General features: G+C 38.2%; 1 protein-coding gene across 1 annotated transcript; it reads right to left on the bottom strand.

Moving 5' to 3' along the window:
• Window positions 1-3,266: 3,266 nt before the first annotated feature.
• On the bottom strand, window positions 3,267-10,442 carry LOC129275636 (D-beta-hydroxybutyrate dehydrogenase-like). Its single transcript, XM_054912147.2, has 8 exons — window positions 9,959-10,442; window positions 9,301-9,447; window positions 8,626-8,750; window positions 7,808-7,930; window positions 7,143-7,246; window positions 6,169-6,241; window positions 5,872-5,933; window positions 3,267-4,991 (listed from the first exon to the last, which is right to left on the bottom strand). The coding sequence occupies exons 2-8, from the start codon at window positions 9,444-9,446 to the stop codon at window positions 4,848-4,850; spliced, it is 777 nt and encodes a 258-aa protein (XP_054768122.2). The 5' UTR covers window position 9,447; window positions 9,959-10,442; the 3' UTR covers window positions 3,267-4,847.
• Between the last annotated feature and the right edge of the window lie 2,986 nt (window positions 10,443-13,428).

Here is a 13,428-nt window from a genome sequence, read left to right as displayed (position 1 = left end):
AAAAAATATATAAATATATACACATATGGTGTAACTGATATGGTAATCCGGTAGGTGTGACGGGAAAAAAACATAAGACTATATAGTAGGAAAGAAAAAAAACCTGTATATGTGAAAAAGAGGAAGCAAATTGCCTAAAAAGGTAAAAGCAAATATAGAAGAGAGGGGGTGTATTATGAAGAAACCATAGTATACATGTAAATAAGCAAATGTGGTAAATCTAAAAAGAGGTGAGTGGAGAAAAAACAAATATATATATATATATATATATATAATAATTATTATATCGCCTGAATAAGGAAGGAAAAATTGGAGCTGAGCTTGTGTGAGATATGGGAGGAAAGTAGAGTAAGAAACTATAATGTAACTATTCAAAAGAGCTGAGGGGAAAAATTATATGTATATATAAATTGAAAGTGGATAGGAAAGAAAAATCAGTCGTTCCCCTCTTGGATGTTCAGGCCATGAGGTTGGGTGGTGCGAAGTCGTCTCATCCAGAGCTTCTCCCTGCTAGTACGGACTGAGTCAGGACGGGTACCTAAAGATTCGATGCCCTGTAGCATCATGTCAGTGATGGAGTGGTTGGGGAGGTTAAAATGGCGGCCAACTGGAGTGTCCAGCTTTGCTGTGTTGACGGTGGATCTGTGCCCGTAGAATCGTTTCTTGAGTGTGGTCTTGGTTTCCCCTATGTATTGTACCCTACAAACTCTGCAAGTGATGAGATATACAACATTAGTGGTAGTGCATGTGATGTTGCCCTTGATTTGGTGAGACAGGCTGGTAGAGTTGCTGGTGAAAGTATCGCCCTCGTGAAGGTGTATTTCACATATGATGCACCTGTTGCTGGTGCATTTGAAGGTGCCATGCTGTATGTGAGAAGAATGGTTAGTGAGGGAGGGCACTTCAGCACGAACAATGAGGTCCCTGAGATTCGGTGGGCGTCGGTATGCTAGAAGGGGAGTATCGGGAACGGCCTGTTGGAGACGATCAGAAGTGTGTAAAATGTGGTGGTTATCAAACAGGATTTTGCGGAGAGGGGGTAGATTGGGATGGAAGGTGGTCACAAGCGGTATTCTGTCGGTGGTCTCCTTGTCACTTTTTGGTTTGAGAACTTCAGATCTGGGGAGAGAACGAACTTTGTTAATTGCCAGTTGGACTGCCCTGGCCCCGTGGCCCCTAGCACAGAGATGTTTCTGCAGATTCCTGGCATGGAAGGAAAAATCAGGGTCCTCGGAGCAGATACGGCGAAGTCTGAGGGCTTGACTGTAAGCGATGCCGGTTTTGCAGTGACGGGGGTGGCAGCTGGATGAGTGGAGGTACTGGTGGGTATCTGTGGGTTTAGAGTATAGGGTAGTGGTGATACCATTATACTTTTTCTGGACTGTAACATCAAGGAAGTGGGTTTCCTGTTGGGAGAAATCAGAAGTGAATTGGATGGTCCTGTGGAAGGAATTGATGTGGTCAATGAATGTATGGAGGCTGTCTTCATCCCTGGTCCAGATGAAGTAAATGTCGTCTATGTAACGCCACCAAATCAATGGGCGACAGGGGGCTGAATCTAACATCTGCTGTTCCAGCTTCGTCATGAAGAGACAGGCGAATGAAGGAGCCATCCGGGTGCCCATTGCTGTACCGAATATCTGTAGGTAGTGCTTGCCCATGAATGTGAAGTTGTTTTTTGTTAGTACATGAGACATCAGAGATTTGATATCGGATATGGGGGGACTGGAATGGCCACTGGCCGCCAAGGCTTCACATGATGCTTGGATACCTTCGTCGTGGGGAATGCTGGTGTACAGTGAAGAAACATCGAAAGTGCCGATGATCGCAGTCTCGGGTATCTGGTCCTTGATGTCATTTAGTTTCCTGAGAAAGTCTGGAGTGTCGTGGATGTAAGAGGGTGCACGTGAGACAAGGGGCTTAATGTGGTAATCAACAAAAAGGGAGATGTTCTCTGTTGAGGAACCATTTCCTGAGAGGATGGGTCGACCGGGGTTGCCAGGTTTGTGGATCTTCGGGAGGAGATAGAAGCGGGCAGGTTTAGCATTAGTAGGGGAGAGAAATTTGTGGGCCTTCTCAGAGAGATACTCGCGTTCTTTCATGTCATTCAGTGTCGATTGGATCTGTAGGGAGAAATTACAAGTAGGGTCAGAATCGAGGAGTGCATAGTGAGATCGATTATTGAGATGTTTCATGGCTTCATCGATGTACTGCTGGCGGTCCATAACAACGACGGCTGATCCTTTGTCTGCAGGCTTGATGATGATGTCGGACCTGTTTTTGAGTGATGAGAGAGCCTGGCGTTCTTCTCGAGGAAGGTTGTCATGTGCTCTGGTGTCGAGGGTATCTGTGGAGCGAACTTGGGATGAGACAGCTTGGATGTAAGTTTCAAGGGAAGGAACTCTATTCTTAGGTGGAATCCATGTGCTTTTCTTGTAGAAGGGCTCGGGATCAGAGGGGGGTGCATCTAAAAAGAACTCTTTGAGACGTATCCTGCGATAGAATGTAGAGAGGTCTTGGCTGAGAGCTATCTGTTCAACTTCTGGTGGCGTGGGGCAAAACTTGAGACCTTTTGAGAGAAGAGAGGTTTCTGCTTGGGAGAGAGGGGAGGATGAGAGATTAACAACCAAATGGGGGGATACATCATTGTTGTTGGTATGTCGTCTAATTCTTTATAGATTTGACAATAAGGGCCAACTTGACTGAATCATATAGTATTAAACAATGCTCATTCTACATGTTCAGGCAGGAATTAATCATTGTTTGACTTGACAATGAGGAGAATAATAGAATATTCCCTATTTCATATAATGCAATACAAAAGAAATAGTGAGTGGATGACGTCATCAGTCTCCTCTTTTGCATACCCACCAGGATGTGCATATAACTGTTTTGGGAAATTAAGCAAAACTTTAAAATGTCCTATAACTTTCTTATTATACATCCGATTTTGATGAAATTTTCAGTGTTATGCTCGTTGGATTTTTCTCTTTTTATTCAAATCAACTTTTTGTTGGGGTGGACTTGTCCTTCAAAAATTGTCAATGCCCTATGTAGCTGCAGGGCTGCTCCATTGTTTTTTGTATTCTTTGTATTGTTTTTACACATTTTCTTTTCTATATGTTACCAGACTTCAAAATAATTGACATGAAATAAAAGGTTGTCAGAAAGCTACAGATTATATTGTGTTTAATCTCGTCTTTCAATGATAAGTTTATGCACAAAAAAAGAAAAACATAAAGCAAAGAAATAATTTGTGTTTGGGTTTATTTTCTATTTCTTTACATATCAACTTTAAGTTGTACTCCTCAAATATATAGTTTTTATCGCATATTTCATTTATTTCATGATATACTCTTAACGTTCTGGCTTTGATCAGTAGCGTACCGTACGCAGGATTTTTGAAGGGGGGGGGGTTCAAGCTGAATAAAATTTTGACAACCCCCCCCCCCAAAAAAAGGTCTTTAGCAAAAATTTTAGGTCGTTTCCTACCCCAAAAAAAATTGACAAGCAAAAAAGGTCTTCAACACCATATTGGGGGGGGGGGGGGTGGGTATAAAAAAAACTAGACCTATAATTATGACACGAGCTTTACGAGCAGTACTTAGCAAATTTGCCCCCCCCCCCTTCCACTCACTGGTGTATAGATGGAGGGGGAGGGGCTTGAGGAGCCGCATAGACCCCTAAAATTTTCAACACCAAGACGAGCAGGAATAAAAACAAAAGAACGAAAAAGCAGGGGCCGCGGAACGATTTTGAAAGTGGGGGTAGGGTGACCGTGCAAAAATTCACAATAAGGTGGTCATTTTTTTACCTTTTTGTACACGATTTTGGAAAAAAAAAGTGGGGGCTGAAGCCCCCAGCCCCTCCGGTTCCGCTGCCCCCGAAAGGGGTGAAGTATGATATTATTTTCTAAATATTATAATTATTACAGAAAATATATTAAAAAGGTTAGTCCTCTATCACGAACCAATTACAAACTCTACTCAACTTATCACAAGCATTATGAGCATATAGATTTTCGATTAAACACATTTTAGTTCAGTCATTAAAGGAGAATGAAACTCTTGGAGCAAGTTAGCTTTTGTGAAAGCAAAAAAATCAAAGAATAAGATCAACAAAAGTTTGAGTAAAATAGGACTAGCAATAGAAGAGTTATGAGCATTTGAATGTCGAGATCACTTATGCTATGGAGATCCTCCCATTGGCAATGCGACCAAGATCTATGATGTCACAGATGAACAACTCTCCCCTTTTGGACACTGAAAATATACCCCAAAACATCTCTTTTTGCTCATTCTAATCATATATGACAAACGATTCATCAATGATATAATGTTGTGAAACCTCTATACTTGTCCTCTCATAAAGAGAACACCTCACCTTGTGATAGACTCTATAAAAGTGAGAATACAAGTGAAATAAGTACTAAAGTAATGAGGGAGTTGTACGTGTGTGACATCACAGATCTTGGTCGCATTGCCAATTGGAGGATCTAGATGGCATTAGTGATCTCAATATTCAAATGCTCATAAATTTCTTATTATTTATTCAATCTTCCTCAAACTTTCAACAATATGTTTCTTTGATTTTTCTCTTTGATATGGATTCAGTTGGTTTCAAGGGTTTCATTCTCCTTTAAGAGTCTCTAGATAAAACTCAATGATCAAGACCTAGTGATCCATGGGTCCCGTAGCTATAGTTTAGGCAGCGGCCCATCTTCCATCAAGAACAATGATCCAGTCACGTTATCGCAGGCAACTTAAGAGATTGCTATTAAATATATATATTTCAGTGTAGTTATCAAGAGTCTATTTCAAGCTCCATTAGCACGACCTCCTGCTAATTTAGACCGCAGTCCATCCACCATCTAGAACCATTGATGACCCAGTCATGTTGTCACAAGCCGATGAACAGATGAAATTGACCGCTTCCCCCACTTGCTCCATAGTGGTACATTCTTTAGACGGATGCTTCTCCAACAGAACCTCCTAAAACATTAAAAAAAAATAACCAATGACAATAACAAACATAAAAACAAGAAACATTTGAATTGAAATGCAATAATTTCTTATAAGCCCCTTGACCACACTCAAGGATTTAAAGATAAATCCAGATCGGCTGTGAACAGTGACTAGCCGACTATTGGATTGATTTTAATTTTATAGGGATTAATTTTCAAATCTCAAAACATTTAAATTCAAATCCTTTAGCTTTTAAATTAAATCCAGTAGGTTTAAATCTAAATCTAATATTCGGTTTGCCACTACATTCACAGTCTATCTGGATTTTTTTTTTTATAAATCCTTGAAATTTATTTGAAAAATTTTGTGATTGCGTATATCAGAGAGTTACATACAAAATTATTATATATTCAGTCAATTCCTTGCATGAAAATGGTTTCACAGCAAAAAGGATAACTGTTTTTTTTTTGTAAAATCGCAAAATGCATCTACTCAGTGAAGTAATTTTTTTTATATCATCTCCATGGTTTTTAGGGCATGCATGATCATATGATAAACTTTCTTGGGAATTAACATGATTAACAAACCTTGAAGAATGTTTTTAAGAAAATTTATTATTTCTTTGATATTAACTTTTAATTTCCTGATATATATAATTCAGTAAAGTCAATAAAATCAGGATTGAGTCTATCAAACCATCAAAATGGGTACTGTTGTGAACGTAGCTGGTGATGTAACAATATGATCAATTTAATCTGGTTCATGAGTGATTTTATTTTTCTCTGGAAGCCACTATCAGTGTTACTAGGCTCTGAAGTTGGACTTTTCTATACTAGAATGTTGATTAGGCAGTGTGTTTTTTTAATTAATATCATCATCGCCTGAATAATGTGTAATGAATTATTACCTTCGCATCTTGCCAGGATATCCCTCCCTGTCCCGATATTTCATCTACTTGCTTTTCAAAAACTGTAGTATAAAACAAAAGAAGAAAAAAGGTCAATAATTTAATTTTGCGTAAGAACATGTCTATTCTCAAGATAAATATTCTTTCTTCTGTCAGTCTAACTAATCACTTTAATATGTGATTCTTTTTTTTACTGGCACTTGTCGTCTAGCAAGCACATTGAATTAAAAAAAAATCTATCTCATTCACGGTCTTTTCAGATTTAGACTTTTATCAATAACATTTGAAATATCTTACGTTCTGTTTGGACCCATCCGGGACATAAGGCATTGCACGTGACCCCTGACCTTGCCGTTTCCAAGGCAACCACCTGAAAATAAAAGAAAACATGGAATTGTTTACCATATAAGCTCAGAAATGATGAGCGTTGTACTCACACACAGTGATGTCCATATACCTGAAAAGAATTATAAACAAGAAGAAAATAAGGATAATTTCTTTTTTATCTTTGCTGTTTTTATTCGTCACAAAAACAATCAAAGTATACAAAACATATCGTTGCACTTCAATCAAACAGAACATTGATACAAACTGTGTATAAGTACATAAAACATATCCTTAATAAATTGTGTACTCAGAATAGCAACTTGTACCCTAGTCCTGCCGACAGGACGATCCATTAACCGAAAAAGAAAAGGGGTACGGTAATACCCGTCGGTCCACTGTCGTCCTGGCGGCATCGCCGGGGTATAGCGCAACCCCAAAAATATGACATTTTAATGTATTAACATATGACCGAAAGTAAATAAGGATAATTTACTTTCTTGATATTTTAATTGGAATTATACTGAGTAGATCTACCTAACTGTAATGGTCTACACCGACGAATCACCCGGGCATGTTTCCTATCTAGGTTTATCCAACATTGTGTTTGGCAAAGAACGTTGGCCGTTGGTTTATGGACTGGGCGTAATGGGCCAACAGATCCACCCATCAACCCCCCCCCCCCCATCCTCCATTTATACCGCCGGTTGCGTCCATAAACCAACGGCCAACGTTCTTTGCCAAACACAATGTTGGATAAACCTAAATAGGGTATCTTACCTAGAAGCTGATTTCTTTCAAACGATTTTTATTACTTTGTATGAGTATTGATAATGTATCATGTCCGTTATTTTTGGCCCAATCACAAATAGATAAAATCTGTTCTTCTTTGTTTTTGTTGAGGAGTTATGAAAATTCAAGAAAATAGAGGGGGGGGGGGTCATTACCTTTGTAAATCCCTGAATGCCATGTTTAGCTGTGACGTAAGCTGCTTTGTTGAGAGAAGCCACGTGACCATGCACTGAAGAAATATTGATAATACGACCCCATCCTATGAATAAAAAAATAATTTGAAAGAGCTTAAAAGATTAATTAATATATCGCTGTAAAAACTTCGGTGTTAAAACTGACACCAGTTGGTGTTAATAGAGGACCACACCCTGAGGTGTTAAAATTACACCCTCGAGATTTACCATAACACCAAATAGTGTAAATGTAACAACCAATGGTGTTGCAATAACACCTATAGGTGTTCAAATAACACTGTCAATTTAACATCGGTGTAAAATAACTGGTGTGGTCCTCTATGTACACCGGTTAACACCACAGTTTTTGCTGTGTATCCAATCATATCAAATACACATGTCATGCTTGTGGGGGTTTAGAAATTTTATTCTTCCTGATGGTGCCTTTTTATTTCTTCAGGGCTAATTAATAGCAGAACAAAAATATCAATAATATCTCGTAATTTACGATATTCTTAATGAAAGATTGTGTATGAATTTCAAGAGAGAGAGAGGGAGAGAGAGAGGAAGAGAGAGGGAGATAGAGGGAGATTGTGGGTGATTATAAGGAAGTTAAAAATTTGAGAGGATTCAATGGTTTTTTTTACTTTTCGTTCTCATGCCCGGTAGGAGGTTTTGAGTGAGAAGGAATGGAGCAGTGAGCATCACAGACATCATGTTGGTCCATTTATCGAGCGGGAATTCTTCTACCCGACTTACGAATTGAAAACCTTGATATCGCGAAAAGAGAATTTTAATAAGAAAAGATTACTAATTGGTGATAGATATGAATTAACCGCTTTTACACGCTTTCATGACTGAATTGTTTTCTCTACATCAGCCCATCCGTACTCTGAGATCAGGCACAGCTAGAGTGTTTGCTGTTCCCTTCTTAGTTTCATTTTTTATGTTTATTTCACCTTTTTTAATAATATTCATAGCCCTAGGAAGTGGGGGTGCTGGGGTGTTGAATCACCCCCAAGATTTATCGGGGGGGGGGGGGGTGCTGCGTATATTATTCTCCATAAGCAGCATCACCTGGAAATATTTTTTTGCTTGTCAATTTTTTTCTGACCCAAATCCCCTTCCTTTTGTATTGAAAACTTTCCCCCTTTTTTTTCCCTGTCAAATTTTGGTAAAGCCTTCATCAAAAAAAAAAATTCCTAGGGCCCTGATGTTACGTCTATAGATAAAATATTTGATAGGAATAAAAGGACAAAAGAAGTTTTGAGGCGAAAATTCCTTTAAATAACATAGGGGACAGTAACAACAGTACGACAATACGACAATACGCCAGACGGTGGCCTGTACTTATAGAGAAGAAGAAGAAGAAGGGGATATGCCCCCCCCCCCCCCGGCAGGTTCCGTGGCCCTAGCTGGGTGGGTTCCTCTTCAACAAAACTTACTTACAAACGTAATATATCACCTGCATTATTGACTAATATATCAACTCCTCCTGGATACTGAGAGTGTATCTTGTTGCATATACCTATGACGTCATCATCACGTGATAGGTCTCCAGATAGGTAAGTGGCGGGAACATTGTAGGTACTATCAAGAGAAAATGATTTAAAAAAATAACCCATGGTAACAGTACGTCGATGTTATAATGATTATCTGTGTTATATTCAAGCAAATCGTTGATTTAAAATGTGAATGGTGTTCTGAAAATTTTATAAATTTATTTAAAAAAGGAATGATAACAAAGGTTTAATGTTGCTTCGAAATTCATCTAACAGTTTATACACCGTGGTGATGGTTGCATTTTAATTTGAGGGATACAAGTGAAATGAATGATTTTGTTTTAGTTTTATTTCAAGAGACGATCGAAGCTTCAATCCGAGGAAAGGAATGAACAGCTTTCACAGTGTCCTGAGAGTGAAAGAGCCTAGCTCTTTAAGGCAATTCTGAAATGTAGGGATTTACATTTTAGTATTTCCTTTTAAAAGACGAAAGAAAATGAATATAGGCATTACATGGTTCGTGACACTCTTGTCACACAAACGGAATCGACTCCAAACAAAGCAATTACGTTGATTTAAATGTGCACTCTAATCATCGGTCGTTTTGTAATCGGTTTCGTTGGTGTGACTGCTCTTACCTTTCTATTTCAGTCCTGTGTTTTTCAATAAGCTCTTCACTGCCGAACCCTGTAAGGAGAATGGAACGACCCTTGCTTGCCAGTGCCCGTGCAATACCAAGGCCTATTCCACTCGTAGAACCGGTAATAAGTGCAACCTTGGCCATTCTGGATGGGGAGAATCAAACTAAAAAAATTTGTATTTTATTTTATTTACAATATTGCATTATTAGCTTCGCAATATTTCAGATTGATTGCGTGGAAACCTACGTTGTTAAATGTGCATGTATGGAAAGATCTGCATCATGATCAACAACACCACCACCAACATCATCATCATCAGCAGCAGCAGCATCATCACCACCACCACCATCACCATCACCACTGCACCACCACTACCACCACCAGCACCTCCACCGCGACCACCATCACCACCATTTACTACTACTTGCTACTACTTCTACTTCTACTACTACTACTACTACTACTACTACTACTACTACTACTACTACTACTACTACTACTACTACTACTACTACTACTACTACTACTACTACTACTACTACTACTTCTTCTACTACTACGACTACTACTATATACTACTACTACTACTTTACTACTACTACAGGCCTATCGTTAGCGAGAGAGATCTAAGTAAAAATTAAGGAGATGTACTTACATTCAATGAATTGCATATGTAAATATCTCATTTTGCGAGATATATTCCGAATTATTACCTCCTGAAGGTAGATAGCAACTCAGATCCAATGATAACTTGGCGATGGTACTGAGAAGATTACGACGTGTGGGTCCGTCAATTCAAATATATGAATTATATACTGATACAGACGATTAGCTTTGAATTAACAGGATATCATTATAGCACTGTTGGGGAAACTCTAGCTAGAAAAAAAATGGGATAGAGTCTATTATACAGTTGACCAATCCATGTAAATATTGTATCGTATAGGCCCGCATATAGAGTTTGTATAGCATGAAGCAAATGGAGTCCTCGCTGTGTCAGACGATATGTTTATGTGACCTATATACTTTGCTGGTTTCAATTGATCATAAACTTGACCTTTGCATCTAGCCCGCTTTCAAATAGAGCATCGAGTAGAGCAAGGCATCCGAAGTCCAACTCGCGCGTATAGGATCGGCATTGATTTTTCACATTATATCAAAGGGGAAGGACATATATGTCTTTATGAAATATATAGAATAGATGGGTTCAAGCAAGGTCTAGCAAAGTTGGTGTTGGGCCCAGGGTGTTGGGGGGGGGAGAGAACGCGTATATCCCCTTGCAGCCGGGCCTTAATACAGTTGGCTCCTATTTTGGATTATTCCATTTTTAAGGCGCCCTTATAAGAGTTTGTCATCATTAGAACCAAACGTCCCGACTATTGGCGGCTTTATAGGATATTATGATAGTGGCCGGCCGGGGGCGGGGGGTGGGGTAGACGATCTAAAGAAGGCATGTCATTTTTCCCCCTCAACTAAAGGGGGTAATCACATGACCCAGCCCTCTTTGTTTTTATCTTTTAACAAACTTTTTCCTTGCCCACCCCCCCCCCCACGACATGAAAATTCTAGAAGGGGCGCTCCCGGCGGGGCCCTCCCTGACCTGACTGATAAGGTTATATTGACTTGCATAATAACTTGTAGAGTAAAAAAATGAGAAAGAACGCGAGATGGAAGGGAAAACAAAATTGAGATTAAACGGGTACTCAGGGCAGAAAATGATTAAATAAAATCACCAGGCAAAACGCTGAAAATTTCATCGACATCTGATGAAAAATAACAAAGGGGCCGTCGTGGTCTAGTGGTTGACTCGTCTTTCAATCTGAGGGACGTGGGTTCGATTCCAAGCCATGGCGTATTCTCCTTCAGCAAGAGATTTACCCCCATTGTGCTGCACTCGACCCATGTGAGGTGAATCGGTAACCGGTAAAAAGAAATTCCTCGAATCGGGATGAGCCTGCTAAAGCCGGGGTAATAAGGGCCCGCTGGGAGAACAGTTTTCGGAACTGAAGTGGCTATATAACATTATTATCATTATTATTATCATAATATTATTATTACTATTATCATTATTATTATCATTATCATCATCATCATCATCACCACCATCATCATCATTATTAAAGCTATTGAGTTTTAAAGTTCAGCAATATTTTTTTCAACAGTTAAATGCATTCCGTCCTGAATATGCTGACTATGGGCCCCACTTTCTTTTTTCTTATGTTATTACAATAAATAATAATTATTTCATATTTCTATACAAGTGTGTAAGATATCTGCAAAACAATATGCAGTAATGGTTTTATACATTAAATTGGTAGTCGATCCATTTTTTTTTTCTTGGAGGACAAAATCTGAATAAGTATGGTTTCATATAACATGATACAAAGAAATAAGTGGGGATGACATCATCAACATGCTCGTTGCATATCCATGAAGACAAGCATAACACTGTTTCATCCAAATAATGCATGACTTTAACATGTCTGATTTTGATGAAATTTTCAGCGATTTCTTTGTCCTTTTTTACCTTTCAAATCCCCTTTTTTCAGCCTGGAGTACCCATTTAAGGACGTTCCACAGTTAAAGTGAAATCCATGTCATTTTCACCAAACTTTGCACATAGATACTTTAGAACCTTAATATTCGAAATATGCAAAAATTAACATAGGTCCATGTGCTTGATTTTTTGCTATAAAGCTTCAAAGTTCACCCAAATTGATGTTCTTAAAAATTGCGCATTCAAAAGAATTTGGCATTTTTAGACCACCCAAGATTACTACAATGAGTTTAAACCTCTATTACTCAGTCAAAATACATGAAAAAATCATCAAATTTCGCAAGAGAGTTAATAATTGTATCGTTAGAATGGAGAATCTATTTATAGTGCTATTTGTTTGCAATTTTAAGTTTAACAGCACTGCCATTTCTTAAAAATTGCATAAAAGATAACAAAATCCCAATCTAAAAAATGTGAAATTTCAGTTACAAACTACAAACGTACAATAAATGCTGCACTTTATTCAAAATCCATGTCATTTTCACCAAAATTTGCAGAGTTGTAGAAGAAGGTATACCTAAGCGGTACAAACATTAAAAAATATGGGTTCATGTGCTTGTTTTTAAACTATCAGCATTTTTATTAGAGCAAATGTGCTTTTTAAAACACCAAAAATGCGCCGAATGCTTTGTATCTATGTGAAGAAAAAATCAAAACCACTCTACCATTTATTCAAACTCGGGGTAATATTCGTGATTCTTGGCAGCACTGCAGAGTAAAGTATTTTGAAATTGTAGAGAATGTTTTTTTGAATGTCCATGGAATAATTCCACTTTATAGCTTCATGAAATAACACATCGGATCTGCAGTTAAAGTGCAGAAGATGAGAAAAATCAGCTCATACCCGCAGCTAATTAATCACCTGTTCATCCATTGTGACGTCAGCGCGCAGAGTGTAAACTATGCGCAGATCATAATGCGCACAAACATAACTGTGGAACGTCCTTAAATGGCATGTACCACCAAATACATAATTAAATAACTAAATAGAATAAAACCAAATAACCCTTTAAATAGTCCATTGATGCAAATGAGGGAGCTTATATGCACTTTATTAGGTATGTTTCCATTTTTGCTCTAATAAGATAAAACCTGGTTTAAATTCCTCATGGATCTTGTAAAATCCTAGTTATTCAATATACTAGATATCAATGAAGACCTCCTCATAACCGAAGCTATGATAATCTAAATATTTGACATCACAAATATTAAAGAAAATACATAAGAGTGACTGACATAATTTTCCAATTAATATACATAACAGCCTGGAGGTACACATAACTGTTTCGGAGAAAATAAGCGTAACTAAAAGGCCGGTATTCTCAAAAGAGGTTTCAATCGTACCATGGTACAAAACTATGGACTATGCAGATTTTGAAACATAATTACGCTTATTTCATTGCGTATACAAAGTTAAATCCAATTAAATGCGCGCTTTCGGCAAAGTGTGCTTAAAGGTCAAGTCCACCCCAGGAATATGCTGACTTGAAAAAATAGAGAAAAATCAAACTAGGATAGTGCTGAAAATTTCATCAAAATCGGATGTAAAGTAAGAAAGTTATGACATT

Source organism: Lytechinus pictus, chromosome 14 (assembly GCF_037042905.1).
Source record: "Lytechinus pictus isolate F3 Inbred chromosome 14, Lp3.0, whole genome shotgun sequence".
Classification (NCBI taxonomy): domain Eukaryota; kingdom Metazoa; phylum Echinodermata; class Echinoidea; order Temnopleuroida; family Toxopneustidae; genus Lytechinus; species Lytechinus pictus.
This window is presented reverse-complemented; position numbering and strand designations above follow the sequence as displayed.